The sequence below is a fragment of the Argentina silus genome (genome assembly GCF_951799395.1).
Source record: "Argentina silus genome assembly, chromosome: 1".
Taxonomy (NCBI): Eukaryota; Metazoa; Chordata; class Actinopteri; order Argentiniformes; family Argentinidae; genus Argentina; species Argentina silus.
In genome coordinates, this window is record NC_139655.1 from 3,472,875 (window position 1) to 3,489,722 (window position 16,848).

The 16,848-nt window shown below is 42.7% G+C and overlaps 2 protein-coding genes across 6 annotated transcripts in view; one reads left to right on the forward strand and one right to left on the reverse strand.

The window, feature by feature from the left end:
* The first annotated feature begins 39 nt into the window (after positions 1-39).
* Positions 40-4,655, forward strand: fam168b (family with sequence similarity 168 member B). 3 transcript variants are annotated; one of them, XM_083677500.1, is made up of 7 exons: positions 40-164; positions 721-813; positions 1,141-1,221; positions 1,699-1,841; positions 2,171-2,372; positions 2,586-2,710; positions 2,919-4,655. In XM_083677500.1, the coding sequence occupies exons 2-6, from the start codon at positions 744-746 to the stop codon at positions 2,696-2,698; spliced, it is 609 nt and encodes a 202-aa protein (XP_083533626.1). In that variant the 5' UTR covers positions 40-164; positions 721-743; the 3' UTR covers positions 2,699-2,710; positions 2,919-4,655. The 3 variants fall into 3 exon arrangements, with proteins under 3 accessions (XP_083533626.1, XP_083533625.1, XP_083533627.1); XM_083677499.1 differs by having other exon boundaries at positions 53-177; XM_083677501.1 differs by having other exon boundaries at positions 53-177; positions 2,174-2,372.
* Positions 4,656-7,627: 2,972 nt separating this feature from the next.
* The window catches only part of arhgef4 (Rho guanine nucleotide exchange factor (GEF) 4), an 87,292-nt gene continuing 78,071 nt past the window's right edge, over positions 7,628-16,848 (reverse strand). The window contains exons 1-11 of one of the 3 annotated variants that reach the window (XM_083677469.1): positions 16,608-16,670; positions 15,189-15,256; positions 13,394-13,573; positions 12,887-13,087; positions 12,040-12,219; positions 11,595-11,827; positions 11,247-11,376; positions 10,952-11,083; positions 10,420-10,663; positions 9,011-9,088; positions 7,628-8,356 (exon numbers count right to left, since the gene is read on the reverse strand). In XM_083677469.1, coding sequence (XP_083533595.1) covers positions 8,199-8,356; positions 9,011-9,088; positions 10,420-10,663; positions 10,952-11,083; positions 11,247-11,376; positions 11,595-11,827; positions 12,040-12,219; positions 12,887-13,087; positions 13,394-13,519 — 1,482 coding nt within the window. In that variant the 5' untranslated portion in view covers positions 13,520-13,573; positions 15,189-15,256; positions 16,608-16,670 and the 3' untranslated portion in view covers positions 7,628-8,198. Of the gene's footprint in view, positions 8,357-9,010; positions 9,089-10,419; positions 10,664-10,951; positions 11,084-11,246; positions 11,377-11,594; positions 11,828-12,039; positions 12,220-12,886; positions 13,088-13,393; positions 13,574-15,188; positions 15,257-16,607; positions 16,714-16,848 lie in introns of those variants that run through there. The other 2 variants (XM_083677468.1, XM_083677467.1) reach the window with 2 other exon arrangements.

The following is a 16,848-nucleotide window of genomic DNA, read 5'->3' on the forward strand; positions in this document are numbered from 1 at the left end:
CTGTAACGCCAGCTAGCGGATTGGTGCGCAGTGAGCGAGCAGAGACAGACGAAGGGAACAACGTCGTCAGGCATCCAGTGTGTGATCCAAAATACAAGCAAAATTAATTGAGGACTACACAAACAGAAAAACGCAAGCAGACATAAAGCGAAAAGCACACTACCGTAAGTAACATAGGTAGGTACGGGTCCTTGTTTGACAGCTGGCGTATTTTGCTTAACCTGTTGCCTTGAATTGAAAGAGATGCTGAGGAGGAAAAGACAAGAGCTTTTTTCAATGCCACCCCGCGGCCTGCCTGCCGCTGTGTGTTGTTGTTGTCCAATTTAGCTACTGCGGCGCCCATTGATAAACGCATGTTGCTAGCTACCCGCTCCGTTGGAATTTGTTAGCATCACGTCGCTAGCCACACACAACCGGCTAGCGATGAAGATACCCAGCAACGTGGCTAGCTCCCGTTAAAGAGATGCATGTTTAGTGTAACGTTAGCCACAGACAGCTAGTCATGCCTAGTACAGGAGATGAGGCGTTCACAAATTAACGTGATTACCTCACAGACCGAACTAGCTAGCCTAAGTTAGCTGAATGGCTTGAAGTCGCAACCATTATGAAGGGAAAATGACATTCCCAGACTTTTAGGCTCATCTACATCTCCACAAGATTTGATGATGATGATGTGATTTTGGAACCATCCTTGATCCTTATGCTTTTTTTTTGCTGCAGGCAACATCCGACAGGCGAGCATCATGAACCCTGTTTACAGCCCTGCACCAACAGGGGTTCCCTATGCCAACCCCAAGGGAATAGGATACCCAGGTAGGCAGAAAGGCAGTTCACAAGTGTTTTTTAGAATGTAAATGTTGTGTAACATAACGTATTGGAAATATACACCTATCGACCTGTCTGTAATTGAGGATTGACAGGGCTTGGGCACAGGTGGGCTACGTAAAAAAGAGAGAATAATGATATCCCAAATTGCCAAAACACTTCTAATTCAGTGCTGTATGTACTAAACCCACAGATCACCTGCACCAACTGCCGTTAGAATCCTTTGGGGTCATAGGTGAAACGGTGGTCAGTGAGTTTTCCCTGATGCCACAGGCTTCACAACCTGTTTTGACCTTGTGTTTTACGTCCTCACAGCTGGGTTTCCTGTTGGTTATGCGGCAGCTCCTGCATACACCCCCAACATGTACCACGGAGCCAACCCCGCCTTCCCCACCGGTAAGAGAGACACATTTTCACAGCATGATAAAAGTTTGCCCTGATGTACTGAGAATACCACTGTGATTGAGTACAGTGATCTGTAGTGCTGGCTGAGTTTAGTTGTTTGCTTGCACCATAGTTTCATCACCGTTGCTTTTACTGAACATGGGGGGGGGGGGTAGAGAGCTTGGGGGGTGATTATGAATTCAGGCCATGTTAGCCAACAATTTTTGCCCCTCTCTCTCTCTCCCAGCTCTACATATTTTCGCCATTCACTGTAACTTCCCTCTTTTGTGTTGTGTTGAGTAGACAATGGTGACCTTAGGGTGTACTCGAGGCCAAGCCAAGCCTGTTGTGAATTATTTGGTTTTCCCTGTAATAAAAAATGTTGAAAGAAATTGCAATTCCCCTGTGGGTTAATGCCTGCCTTGCTATGTAAGCTCTGTGCTCTGTGTGTGTGTATATATATCTGATAACACTCCCCCTCCCCTTCAGGTTATGCTCCGGGAACTCCTTTTAAAATGTCCTGTTCCCCCACTACGGGGGCGGTGCCACCCTACTCCTCATCACCCAACCCGTACCCTGCAGCAGTCTACCCCATGAGGAACCCCTACCCCCAACAGAACCCTTACGCACAGGTCAGTTAATCCACACACACACACCTCAAATCGCCCCCTATGCACTTGTGGAAATCAGAGAGGGTTTCGACAGGTATGGTAATAGCTCAGCTTTGCCCTCTGATCGGTCAGGTGGACTTTTTCGCCATATTGCTTACACTCGTCCAATCCCCTCAGATTTCCATGAGTGCACTGAGTGTAGGGTACTAGTAGGAAATTTGGTACTGGGTAAGTTAAAAAAAAAAAAAAAAAAAAGCAAAGGTTTCAAACGCTATCTCACTGTTGTATTGTACTGCTGAGTATGTAGTAATCGCTGCTATTTTTGTATGTGTCCCTTTGTTTCATTGAAGCAGGCCCTTTTACCCGCACAGCAACAAGGCACTTACTACACACAGCCGATGTACGCAGCCCCGCCCCACGTCATTCACCACACTACTGTGGTCCAGCCCAATGGGATGCCAGCTGCCATGTATGCCCCGCCCATCCCCCAACCCCGCCCCAACGGTGTCGCCATGGGGATGGTAGCAGGGACCACCATGGCTATGTCAGCTGGTCAGTGTTGTTGCGGGAGGGCATTGTGCCTATCCTGCCCCAGATATGTTGACAATGTGCACGACTGAGATGTGGAAAACACTTCGCACGTGAATTTGCTATAATTATCCAATACACTGATTCTGCACAGATTATCTCTGACATGCACCATTTGTTTTTGACAGGTCTACAATAGTTGGTTCTCTGTAATCATCCACCTTTCCCTCTCCCCAGGCACTTTGTTGACGACCCACTCCCCGAATTCCGTAGCCCCCCATCAAGTCACTATGCCAACGTATAGACCCCCAGGCACTCCCACCTACAGCTACGTGCCCCCTCAGTGGTGAGCAGACGGCACTGTGAGTATATTATGTCCTCCCTGTTCAATATCCATGCGTGAGAAAACACTGGAAAACAGCACACACACTTACTGGAATGAATCACACAAACACGAATCCAAAGTAGGCCATGCTATGTTTGAAACACTTGGGAAAGGTGTTATAAACAGTAGCCACAGTATAATGGATGCTGCTACACCATGTCAATGTTACGTCTGTGTTTTTTCAGGTCAGAGGATGGTAGATATGCGTTCGCACTCCAGTGTTCTACAGTTGGTGCTGATGCCCTTCTAGTGTCTCCAACCAATTGTTCTTCCTTCCAATCATTATGTGAATCTGAACCCCAACAACAAAAAGAAAGAAAAAAAAAAAACAGGACTGTTCAGAATGGGATGAAGACTCCGCCCACTCCTGACTCCTGTGTGGAATAACTCAATCCCAGCATCCTTCTCTCTGCTGCATATCTTGCATCTGACGACAAAGTCTCCATGCAAACTTGTGTTTTGTGGACTGTCTTGCCATTTTTATAGCTAAGTGGTGAAAAGGGAGTTTGAATTTTATTTTGGGACCCATATCGAGTTGAATGCACGTATATATAAGAAATAATGCTAGTTCAATCTACCTACCGTGACTGATGCAAATTCATCAAGAAGCAAAAATCCAAAGGAGAAAAAAAAAAAGAATCACTGATGCCATGTCTTAAATGTGAAACATAAGCAGAAAAGAAAAATGTTTATTTCATACAAACATGTCAATTAAGTTTACCATGCAATGGCAATGCAGAACAAGTCTTAATGTTTTTGTTGCTTGTTCTTGGTAAATGTTGCTAGGATGATTTTAGTTCTCTGGGCAACGCTGTCCTACATTTGTCTGCCATTTTGTATTTGGGGAACTTTGAGTTGGTGCCTCTGCCCATAGCAACACTAAAGCTCTTTCCAAAAACAACCCCAACCCCCTACTCCCTAGACACTTTGAGAGAATAGGATTTGTGTAAGCAAAGCAATATGGTGAAAATTCCACACAGTCTTTCAAGGAGCCAGATGGCGCTATTCCCATACAGCTTACACCTGTCATCCTCAGATATTTACAAGTGCGTAGGTGGTGGGGGCTTGGGATCAATATTGGATTGGGCATAATTCATTATTATTTCTCTCGGGCCATGAAAAACGATTCCAACAGTTTTAAAAAGTTTATCTTTCTTCATGACTACTGATGATACACATGGTGTGAGAGACCGATCTTTCTTCTGTCTGTCAGTGGTCATGAAAGAAAGTAGTTGAGAAACAGGCGTTTTTTTATATAATTTGGACTCGCCATTGTTAGGTGAGCGAAGGGGAGTGTTTGTGTGCATGTGAGGGGGTGTATATGCGTATACTTGTATTTGTTGATTTAGGTTTAAACCAACACCCGTGGAATAGGTGTGTGTGTGCGTGTCCTAACTGAAAACATGCCTGCAGATTCCACGTGTCATTGGTTTTGGGTTTGTGTTGCTCGCCGTCTCCAGATCTGTCGGAGCCACAGCCTTCACTCCAATCACTGATAACATTTTAGCAGGTTTGAAACTTACGGAAATTTTCTTTCTCAATTCAATTTGCAGTCATTTGATTAGCACTACTGGAAGGCTGCACATTAACTCTCTATTTGAGACACCGGTCATTGATTTGTTAGGTAGTGACCTCAAAGGTTCCACCAGAGCTCACATGTTGTCATTGTCATTGACTCACTCTCCTAGGTTGCCTAAGTCACCTCAGTTAAAGAATATGTTTTGTAATGGGTTTTTTTTGTGTGTTTTGGTTTTGTATTTTCAAGAAAGACCAAAAATAAATACAATTATGTAAAATTGTGTTTTTATTGTGTCTCTTTGTTGACTCATAACCCTTCCTTCCTAGAGCAAATCTCTAGGGTCTGGGGTTTGGATCAGGCATGGAAATGTAAGCTTCTTTCTAAACTAATAAAATAAACACTAAACAGTGAACACATTTTATGGAGGCTGTGCAAGCTTTACACCATAATATTATTTCATAAAGCCAAGAGCAAATTCATAAAAAAATGATTATTCTGCCTTCATTTGGAAGTGACAAAGATGCAGTCAGTGACACTTTGAATAGTTTTATTTTCCCATAATTTTGAGTGCATATGTAAACAACATACACATACAAATATAATGTACAAACACTGTCTTTATCATTTTGTAATTAAAAACAAACTATAATTAAACTCCACAAGTGTGCAACTCAACCGAAGATATGAAAACATTGGTAAAATTGGAAAACAAGGTTTTAGAAAAACAAGAAGGTGTGATGCTGTTAGGTAAATGACAACTTGTGGCCAAAAAGGTTTGCTTTACAGAGGTTGATTTTAATCTAATTTTGGACTGAGGGTTCAATGACAGCTAACTACATGAAGATCAGTCATCACCCATTAAGTACTATACTCAAGAAATGCTCTGATGTTTTAGAGGAACCTTTTTTTTGAAGGTGACAAATTAACCCTTTAAGTTACACCATCAAATGCTGCCTTTAACATGCTCTCTCACTGGGGTGAAATGGATCGATCGTTACAGGTCATCAGTAATCAATCGATCGATCAGTTCAGGTCTAGTTGTCCTGTCACTCACTACTATGGACTAATGGCTGGAATAATTGGCATCAGTTGCTAATGTGAAACATCAGGAAAATACTGATTATATGATTTATTTATTTTTACTTAAAATACCGCATAATCCTATTGAAATCATTTTGAACAGAGGCAAACCATGATGTTACAACTACATTTTTTGTCATATACTATGGAGTGCCATTTGTGAAGGGGCCATATACTGTAACATTAAATCAGCAGCCAATAAAGGCTTTCATAATATGAACCATGCACAGACACTTCCTTAAGAATGTGTTTTCAGGCATATGCGGCATGCAGTTCACTTACGGGAGACATAGTACTCCGTCTGAAAGCCTATTACTTTAATGTTGATATCAAAGCATCTCCACCAGATCAGATTCTGTGGAGATTCTATGTGAATAAATTAGAGCATTGTTTCAATTTGACAACATGTCAGGGGAAAACAGAGTAGTTCGGAATAATGCATGCAGAGTTTTCCGTGCGTTCAGTTAGGGGTTGGGTAGATCATAACTGTAAAAAAAACAACAACTTAATAATAAACCACGTCAGTGTAAAAAGTAAACCATTTGGGAACGTTGTTGATGAATGCTGCATTTAACCAAGGTGTGTTCAGCCATCTCTCTGAAAGCTGCTTTAAAAGGGAAAGAATCAAGTTCTACTGTACGTGAAGACTACCAACCTATATTGGAGAACCTTCCGGCCTCAGAAGAAGATCCCTCAACATAGCCTTGTTATAAGTGAGATATAGGAATGATGAGAATCAATACCTCTTTCTTTACCTCTTTACTGAGGTGACAGGACGCCCTTTTTAGCAATCACACACACACATACACACACACACACACACACACACATACACAAACACACACACACACACACATACACAAACAGCTGTCAATTGTCCCTGTTCTGCTCTCCCTTTTCAGAAAGGCGGAGAAAATCTCCAATGTAATCCTGGATTCACAACTCTACAAACACACAGTACAGGCCTCATGACACTTATCACTGTTCAACATACTGTAGTCTTACCCATGGCTAATTCTTGTATATGAACTGTAATACATTAGGTGATTTTCTTGTCATATATTTCTAACTGGAAAGGGGTCTTTAGCTGACACAGGCTGATGGTATAGTCCTCCATGCCATCTTCAGTACTTTTACATTAATGACACCAAAATAAGCCCAAACAGTAGCTGATGCAGGGTAACAAGTCAGTGCTGCAGATCTTCTCAAACCCCTCTGTAACCCTGAATTTGCATTTCTTATGGACAGCAGAGATGAGAGAATACGAAACTTGCAAGCCTTGGGACAACAGACGTGTTGAAGAGCTGTCATTGTCACGTCCAGCCTAACCTACTTCCCAGAATTCTTCAGTCTCTTCATCAGCGGCAACACAAAGGAACATTTCTGTCACAACAAGCAACGTTTTTTTTTCTTGCCAGCATACCATGAATATTCTGCTCTAAATGAAGAACCTTGAAAGGTGTCGCAGATGAGATAACATCCTGATTCAAACCTCGGGGGAGATGGAGGGTTTGGGAAGGGCTCTAGGCAATTATGCCTGCCGACAGGCTTGGCTCTTGTAGCACTTCATTTCACAGTACCATATTAACTGGTATTTGCCTAGTTTTTACTTAGAAATTATGGAAATAATATAGTTTCTTTTCTGGGTACTTACATGAAAGAATCCAATGTATTTAGCCATAATAAATGAAGGGAATTTTTTATGTCAAAGATTTGTATACTGAATAAAATTCAGTATAAATAAATGTTTCTATGAGGCTATAGGCTATGTGTGTTATTTAATATTGTGGTAGTGCTGTATCACAGTAACTAGGGGGTAAAACTGAGTTTTATCTATACTGTAGCTTAATTTCTCCACAGTAGGAAAATACCGTGTGAATGTGTTGATAAATGAATGTAAAATGCATAAAGGGCTCATCAAGGTAAAATACTCTTCACACTTTGTTTCAAAGCATGTCATCATTATGCATCCAGGAGACACTTCAAATGGCACTTCCAAAAAGAAGTTAGTTACTCATATGAACTGGGTAAGGCTAAGGAGTCATGGGTTATAACCAAGGTGTGTGTGTGTGTGTGTGTGTGTGTGTGTGTGTGTGTGTGTGTGTGTGAAGAGTGAGTCAGTGTACAATAGGCTGCCGTCTGGAAATGTATGTAGCTTTGTGATAAATTGTGTACTTTCTTTGGGTTCCATTTTCTTTTCTCAGTGCTTGAGCATGAACACAAACATTAAGATCTCACACCCAAATCCTTCACTATCAACTGACATGAAATGCAAAAATGATCCAGTCAAACATCTTTGCACAGAGAGAATATACATGAAACTTTATACCCTTTTTCATCTTTCTTTTTTTTTTTTCATAAGCAGACACAGAACAAACTTAAATACAAAAGCAAAACGTATCTGGCACTGTGAACAGTTGGCATTTGTTGAAACAAAACAAAAAAAAAAAAACACTGAAAAAAATATATTTTCATCGGTCAACGTCTTTTTGAAAGAGGATCCACATCGACAGTCTCATGGTCACTCGCAGCAGTAGTAATAGTCGTATTAGTACCAATGGGTGCTTGGTTGAAGTTGTAGTTGCAGTAGCAGGTATAACAGTCCTAGTAACGCTCTCCCAATATATACACAAAGTCCAGGAGACCATTCCCAAGTCTGATTGTAACCAACCTAATAAAGTGCTTTCTCAAAGAAAAAATATCATCATCATTATCGTCACCATAATCATCTTCACCTTAACAATAATCAGTATGTCAATTAGGAAAACATTATGAAGAACAAAGAGGAAGGGAATAAAAAGGTCAGTTCAGGCACGAGCAGCGAGCTCTCCTCTCGTTTCATCCTCCTCCTCTCCCTTCCGGGGGTTCACTTCTTGAAAGGCGTCAGTCTGCCAATGTTATGCCAGAAGGTGCTGCTCTTGCGTTTGGGCTCGGCCAGCATGAACACCTGCTGCTGGGGCAGGGTGCTGGGCAGAGACGGGTGCTTCTGACGCAGCAGGAAGTCATAGTAGGGCCTGGTCACCGCTGGGGGGGGGAGAGGGGGGGGGCAGGGAAGGGGGAAGGGGTTAGGAGATAGGATGGATTATGAATAGTGAATTTAAAATTATGTGAATAAGTATAATATTCAATATAATATCAATAGTGAATGAGTCCATAATAATAATAATAATAATAATAATAATTATTATTATTATTATTATTATTATTATTATTATTATTAAAATCATGTTTACTATTAACGCATGCTCACTGTGGATGTGGACATGCATTCTCAAAAGTGTAGCAGTATAAATTATAGAACAAAGCTTATGCATTATTCATCATGATTAGAACAGTGTCCATACAATTCTGACAGACTCAAGACTGATATCAGACAGGTGTTATTAGTAGACCAAATCTACCAAGAAAGCAGGATATCAAATTCATGAATGTGAGTCAGCCACTCATATATGAGTGAGTCAGCTCCTGACCTCGCCTCCAACAGCGAGTATGGGACACAATATCTGAAGTGGGTACAGTCAAGCCTCTGCCTCTGCCCTGTCCCCACCCCACACCGCCTGCCTGTAGCCTAGGCTCTCACTGTTGCTCTTACGGTTCCTTACGGAGTATTACCTCCTTGTTGGACTGAAATCCTAAGGGAAATGCATTACCTTAGCCAGACCCACTGTATATTCCTACCTTTGGGCTTCCCGGCTGGATGGCTTTTGCAGGCGTTCAGCATGGCCTGTTTCTTCTGGACCTCGGTAAGGGTGAAACCTGGAATTACAGGTAAGGAGAAAACCACATGAGCATGTCTGCATAGAGTTGCAAACAACCGCATGCACATACTCAAGCACACACACACACACACACACACACACACACACACACACACACACACACACACACACACACACACACACACACACACACACACACACACACACAGACTATGGCTGCAAGCAGGCAGCTTTAAATTCAGCACAATGTATTGGCTGGACTTTTGGCTGCTTATCTCCCAGATCAGCATCACACAAGTCTTTCTGCTGCTGCCACTTACACACTCCCTGACCCTCTGCCAGCTCCGGGTATTAAAAGTATTAATGCGGCAGCAGTCTGGTGGGAGACACTGGAGGACCAAGCTTTACTTGGAAAGTGGAAATGCAGCCAATGGTTTTGAAGGCTGATTAAAACAGGTTGGTAGTCTATGTACATAACATGCAGGCACACTGATGCCCCTCTTTAGTTAGCTCCTCTTTCCAGGAGTGGAAGAGGCGAGGAGGGGGGGTGTGCAGTGCGTGTGTGTTGTCTCGGGGGGGGGGGGTGCAAAAAGATTCATTCCAACAATTGATGAGATGGCAATTAAATGGCAAATAAACAGTCTTTCTTTCTTTCTTTCTTTAAGAGGCGAGGAGAGGGGCTTGATTCTTCTCATTAGCAGCAGTGTGTTGGCAGTAGTGTTCTACTGACCGAGTGTTCCAGAACAGATGGAACTGTAGCTTAATTTAACCACAGTAGGAAAACACTGTGAATCTCAGAATGTGTTGATGAATTAATGTCAAATGGATAAAGGGAGATGTCTGGACTGTGAACCTGTGAACCTGACAGGGCGGGGCAGGACTGTACACACTCTGCTACATGTACAGTACCAGTTAAAGGTTTGGACACACCTCGCCAAGAGTGTGCAAAGCTGTCATCAAAGCAAAAGGTGGCTACTTTGAAGAATCTAAAATCTAAAACATATTCTGGTTTGTTTAACACTTTTTTGTTTACTACATAATTCCATATGTGTTCCTTCATAGTTTTGATGTATTCAATATTAATCTACAATGTAGAAAATAATAAAAAATAAAGAAAAACCATTGAATGAGAAGGTGTGTCCAAACATTTGACTGGTATTGTAGTTATGAATAAAACTGTATATCTATATATTGCACTTACTGCTATTAATAAACAGTATAACCATACTCTGCACCATGAAGCTGTAGGTAAAATACTCTTCTTGTGTGTACACAAAATACATGTATGTGTGCACCCATTGGTGCATGTATCTGCCGATTTGCAGGTGGTCTGATAATGTACTGTACGTGGAGGGCGTGGTGTCTCACCTGTCTCGCGGTCATGCTGGACCTGCGTCCTCTCGTCGGCGAAGGCTCGGAGCCAGCGTTGTTTCTGCTCGGGCTTCTTGGCACACAGCAGGTAGACCTCGTCCCCTGCCAGGGAGCGAAGCTTCAGAGCGTTCTTCACGGTCACGTTGAAGTCTTTCTCCTTCCCGTCCTCCATGTCCACCACCTCCATCTGATCCATGTCCAGACGGCCCTTATAGTACAGCATGTCTCTACGCAACAGATCCTGGGGAGATGGGGGGAGAGCAGACATGAATAGACGATGGGGGAGAGCAGACATGAATAGACGATGGGGGAGAGCAGACATGAATAAACGATGGGGGAGAGTAGACGTGAATACAGGATGGGGGAGAGTAGACGTGAATACAGGATGGGGGAGAGTAGACGTGAATACAGGATGGGGGAGAGTAAAAATCAATAGGAGATGAGTAGACATCTTTAAGTGCGCTGAGACCCACTCATATGAAATAAACGTTGAAATTAATGTGATTTTGATTTGATTTGTCAATGTTACCTTCTTACAGTATACCATCTGATGATCAAACAAGAAGAACATGCGCTGTTGACTCTTGGCCTGAGGCTGCGAGATCTTCGTTAACTCTCCTGAGAAGATCAGATCTGAACTCATGCTGAGGATGTCCTCACCCTAGGGACACACACAAAAACACACACACACACACACACACACACACACACACACACACACACACACACACACACACACACACACATGCATTTGTTACATATTGACCACAGATTGAGAGAGAGAGGTGCTCAGTCTGCATAACTCATTATGCATGGTTCCTTACCTCCCAGTCGTCTATGGAGCTCTGCCATTGGGCGATCTTGTCGATGTTTTCTAGACGGCGTTTCCTCTCGTTGATCAGCCTGGCCACGTTCTTCATAGCGTTTAAGGCCGCCTCCACATCCTTATAGTCCCTGTGTGGCAGCCAAAGATACCAGACTACAGCATTAGGATCTATGCCTTAGTTTGCTATGCCAGGTTTACCTATGTTTGTGTGTGTGTGTGTGTGTGTGTGTGTGTGTGTGTGTGTGTGTGTGTGTGTGTGTGTGTGTGTGTGTATGTGTGTGTGTGTGTGTGTGTGTGTGTGTGTGTGTGTGTGTGTGTGTGTGTGTGTGTGAGATACAGGCCCTACCTGTGCTGGGGGTTAGTGTATTTCAGTAGCTCGGCCAGCTGTAGAGGGTACTTGCAGATCTTCTGGACAGGCGTGAGCAGGAAGCCATCCAGTGAGATGTCAATCATCTTCTGGAGCAGACGGCACGCCTCGAAGAAGAATACATACTTGTTGACTTTCATGAGCTTGGACAGCTGGACGCAGGCGTTGGGGTGGTTGTTACAGTATTCTGAGTAGATCTGGAAGTCTGTTTGCTGGAGAGAGAGAGAAAGAGAGAGAGGGGAAATGTCTGTGAGATGTATTCAGCTACTCTTGGAGACTTTATGGAAACTCAGACAATAGACCAAACCTTGGTCTATTGTCTGAGTTACAGAAAATAGACAAAGACAGTCTATATAATATACAGGATTGTATTAGAGATATGGCCTTGGGACTGTACAGTAGTATTGTCTCCTGCTGTACTTACATGTTCCAGGAAGCAGGATCCGATCTCGCTGAGATGAGGCTGCTCTTTGTTGAACTTGTTCTCCAGACCCTTCAGGAACTTCCTCTGAAAACGGTAGATCTCCTCAATGTTCCCGAAGATGCAACGCAGCTGGTCCTCGGTGAACATGTCTATCCTCTTACGGCACTGTTTGATGTAACCCTGAGACACAGACAAATAGCAGGTTTACATTTCAACAATACAGCTTCACGGTGCAGAGTATGGTTATACTGTTTATTAATAGCAGTAAGTGCAATATATAGATATACAGTTTTATTCATAACTACAGCACCAGTCAAAAGTTTGGACACACCTTCTCATTCAATGGTTTTTCTTTATTTTTTATTATTTTCTACATTGTAGATTAATATTGAAGACATCAAAACTATGAAGGAACACATATGGAATTATGTAGTAAACAAAAAAGTGTTAAACAAACCAGAATATGTTTTATATTTTAGATTCTTCAAAGTAGCCACCTTTTGCTTTGATGACATCTTTGCACACTCTTGGCAAGGCGTGTCCAAACCTTTGACTGGTACTGTAGATATACAGTTTTATTCATAACTAGATTTAGTCAGTCACAGATTATGTAAACTGTGTGTTTTGTCTTACTGAGCAGGGTCCTATATGTCATTGCTTGGATGACCTGATAAAATAAATGATGTGCTAAGAAGCTAAAATGGTATAAGGTGGATTAATGTGCTTAATTAAGGCAAGCAGGACAGAATGGTTAACATTGTTTAATCTAATCTAAATGGGCCCTATAATGTAATGACATGAAAAAGGTAAAAGAAAAAATGATGTTTTTTGACTGCAGTGTACTGACATCACAAATGTCTTTCAGGTGTTTGATGTAGTCTCTCTCGGTGCTCATGATCTCATTGATGACGTTGGTCCTCATCTGCTCCTTACACGGCAGGCCCGGGCCGAAGATCAGACCCAGGCCTGGCCTGTCCTCCTCCCCCACCCGAGCCTCCTCCAGCTGGGCTAGATACTCCTCCATCGGCTCATCCTGGTTCACACGCAACTGGGGGCACAACCATGCGTTGATGTCAATGAGAGATTTATGCATTTACATTTACATTTACATTAAATGCCATAAATGTAAATGTCAATGTCAATGAGAGATTTATGCACAGGTTCAATTCAGATTCATTCTCAAGTTCACAAAAAGTGAACTCAAATATTTCCTGAAATGAGTGTTCAAAAATCAATAGCTTGTGCTAACATAAGCTATAGCTGTAGCTAGATGACAACAATAAAGAGAGATAAAAACAATAAACAATAAAGACAACAAAACAGATTGTGTCTTATATCAATCTTCCATCCTCACCCGTACAAAGCTGGCAGGGAACCAGCCCTCACTGTCCAGGATGCGTCCCCACCACCACTCCTTGTTGGTGGCATCCACTACCTCGATGACGTCCCCCGCCTTGAAGCCCAGCTCCTGGTCGTCCATGGTGACATGGTCCCACAGGGCCTCTGCATACACCACACCGCCATCACTGATCAGCTGGATGGGAACACACAGGTGTGTGCATTCATTAATAATGTCTACATTTACATTACATTTACATTTTATTTTACATTTAGCAGATTTTTTTTTAAATTTAATTAACAGTAGAGGAACTGTACAGAGGGGTAGTGGGGGATGAAGAGTCTTTAGGAGGGACAGTCAAGATGTAGCCTGAAGAGACGGGTCTTCAGTCTACGGCGGAAGATAGGCAGTGACTCTGCAGTTCTGACAAGCAGTGGGAAGCTTGTTCCACCACCGGGGCACCAAGACAGTGAAGTAATCAATAATGTACCACACAGAATAAGAAAGTGAATAAGACTGTGACATCATTGAACACAATATGAATTATGGTGAATTACGAGGTTCCGGTTCTCATGTTCCACTACAGAGTTAAGCTAACAGGCAAGACCTCGGTAGAAAGCAGTGATTGCTTTCCGAGTGGAGCCACTGAGTCTGAGTGTTGGGCTTAACAGAGATCAATGTGGAAATAAGTGAAAGAGAGAAAGAGAGAGAGAGAGAGAGAGAGAGAGAGAGAGAGAGAGAAAGAGAGAAAGAGAGAGAGAGTCAGAGTTATTGATAAACATGCTGCAGTGCTCATATTTCACAATGCCAGACCTGTACAAACACACTACTAATACCACTGCGTCAGCATTACAGCACTAGTACGACACACTAGAATGGCTGTTGTTGTTGATGTTTACTCTTGCACAGCAGACACAAACTGTTTGGTGCAAATTCTACAAATCTCTCCAGGTTTTCTATGACTGGGGATGAGCTCAACTGGTGGGTGAGCTTAATGATAGGCCGTCATAATGACTTGGAAAAGTGCCCCGCAAATTAGAACGTCAAGTGAAAGACTGTATATTTTAGCTATTTCTGTGCTTTTAGGCTGGGGTGATCCATGTCTCCCTGCCATCGATCCATTGCCATGGTGAAGGGGACTATGGGCCTGTTGCTAGGCGACACACCCACACTATTTCGCCTCTCCTCTGCTGATCTTGCCGTCATTATGCAACTCAACACCAGAATATCTTTATATATCACATTGTGTTTGGGATGGGGAAAGGTATTCAAGTCATATTTATAATTAAATGCAAAAGAACTTAATAAGTGACATGACAAGATTTGTATAGCTTAAAAAGACAGGAAATTCAATTGAGACTCTGAAATCTATATCCTACTGTATGCACTGACAAGGTTTTCCAGCACACTCAGCTTTGACTCCTGTTACAGTACAGCACGGTTTGTCGATCTACTCAACAACATACACTCACCACTGGTCAGGTTGTTTGGGATTCACACCTTCTCTCAAACAGCCGATTACTTACTCTGAGAGCAGATTTCTTGCATGAATCTTAGACTGTACATACTGGGTGAACTTGCGGACACACTGAGCCTTTTCATGATCCTATTCTCCTTCTGTTTTAAACCTTTTAAAATAAACTTTTGAAAAACCCAGGCTTTCATTTTAGCCAGTGTGTTACGAGCAGTGCTAAGTGAGTCTGCTATATTACACTGTGGTGGCCTAGTGCACTCACAATAGGAGGGAGGGGGAGGGGGAGGTTCAGTGTGAGGTAGAGTTGTGAGTTACATCCCCTGTTCACTACAATACCTTTTCACCAGCACAGTGCTGCTAGCATAGTTCATCCAGGTAGCCAGGGTCGTGGGTAATTAGCCTGGCTGAGGAGTAAATAGGGAACATACATGAACAAAGCTCTATTGAGACATCTGTGGTTCTGGGACATATTCAATTATTGAGGAGCCTTAGAAGCATAATTAGCTCCCAGTAGATTTTACAGTCCATTCGGTCACGTGTATTAGCATTGCCATTTTCCCCCAGTGACTTAACATGGGAAGGCAAAGTTGCAAAACACGGATTTTTAATGAAAACTGCCGCATATTCAAACTTCGAGACATTTCAATGCACCGCTTTGTGTTACCACCACAGCATTGTGAGTGGCCTGTTTTAATGAAAATGTCTGAAAGGCCCTTTATGCGGTTTGGCCTATATTTAGTCAGTCACATCTCGAGTCGATGTGCCAAAGGGCTCTGAGAAATATTCAGTAATGGTGGAGAAATGATGATGGGCAGAACGGCCTTTTTCAAAGTGCAAGCAATCTTATAAATTGAGGCACGAGGCCGCATGTAGCATAGTCACGTCTCATAGCGTAGTATTATAAGCATAGCATAGTCATGTCTAGGAATAACACATACACTAACGTACATTTGTGTGAGTAAGCATGTTTATGACCTATTAACTTGTGTTAGATGTGTATTTATATCTTAGCTGCTCACGTCAAGGTTCAGCTGCATTGGACCATGGGGTTCAGCTGCTGAGAGAGAGTGTGTGTTTGTGTGTGTGTGTGTGTGTGTGTGTGTGTGTGTGTGTGTGTGTGTGTGTGCGTGTGCGTGTACGTTCGTGCATGTGCGTGTGCTTCCTTATCAGTGGCCCATTTACCATTAGTCCTACTGCCTCTCACACATAGGTCATACACACACACACACACACACACACACACACACACACACACACACACACACATACACACACACACATTTTCAGCAGCTGAACCCCATGGTCCTATGCAGCTGAACGGTAAATACACATCTAACACAAAGCTTACGTGTTATAAACAAGCTTACTCTATATGATAGGATCCATGGGTTTTAAGAATACACACCCACATATCAGTATGCAATCCAGTCATATGAGTTAACACAGCTGATGATCAACAGTACACACACAAGCACAGTCATTTATGAATTATATTGTTACAAAGACTAAATCCAGCAAGATACCTACACATACATATCGATAACACAGACATACAAAAAGATACAAAAACAACATACACACAACATCAAATTGCCGTTTTTGTTTCTGCATTAGATGAAGACCGTATTAGCTAACAAACCCTACAGTGCGAGATTAGCCCTCCTGTCCTACAAACACAGTTTTCTCTGAGCCCCATTCGTACTGGGATGGGCTGGGCTGCCCTGTTAACCCACCAAGCCCAAGGCTCCGCTTTACCTGTGCTCTCGTCTTCACATCCTGGACTCCCATCAACACCAGAAGAACCCCCAACGCCTCACTGGGGAACTCTGCCTTCCCTTCTTCTCTCTTTCGTCTCTGTTCCTCCTCTCTCCTCTCCCTCTCTTTATTGACGATACGCAGTGTGTGTGTGTGTGTGTGTGTGTGTGTGTGTGTGTGTGTGTGTGTGTGTGTGTGTGTGTGTGTGTGTGTGTGTGTGTGTGTGTGTGTGCGTGCGTGC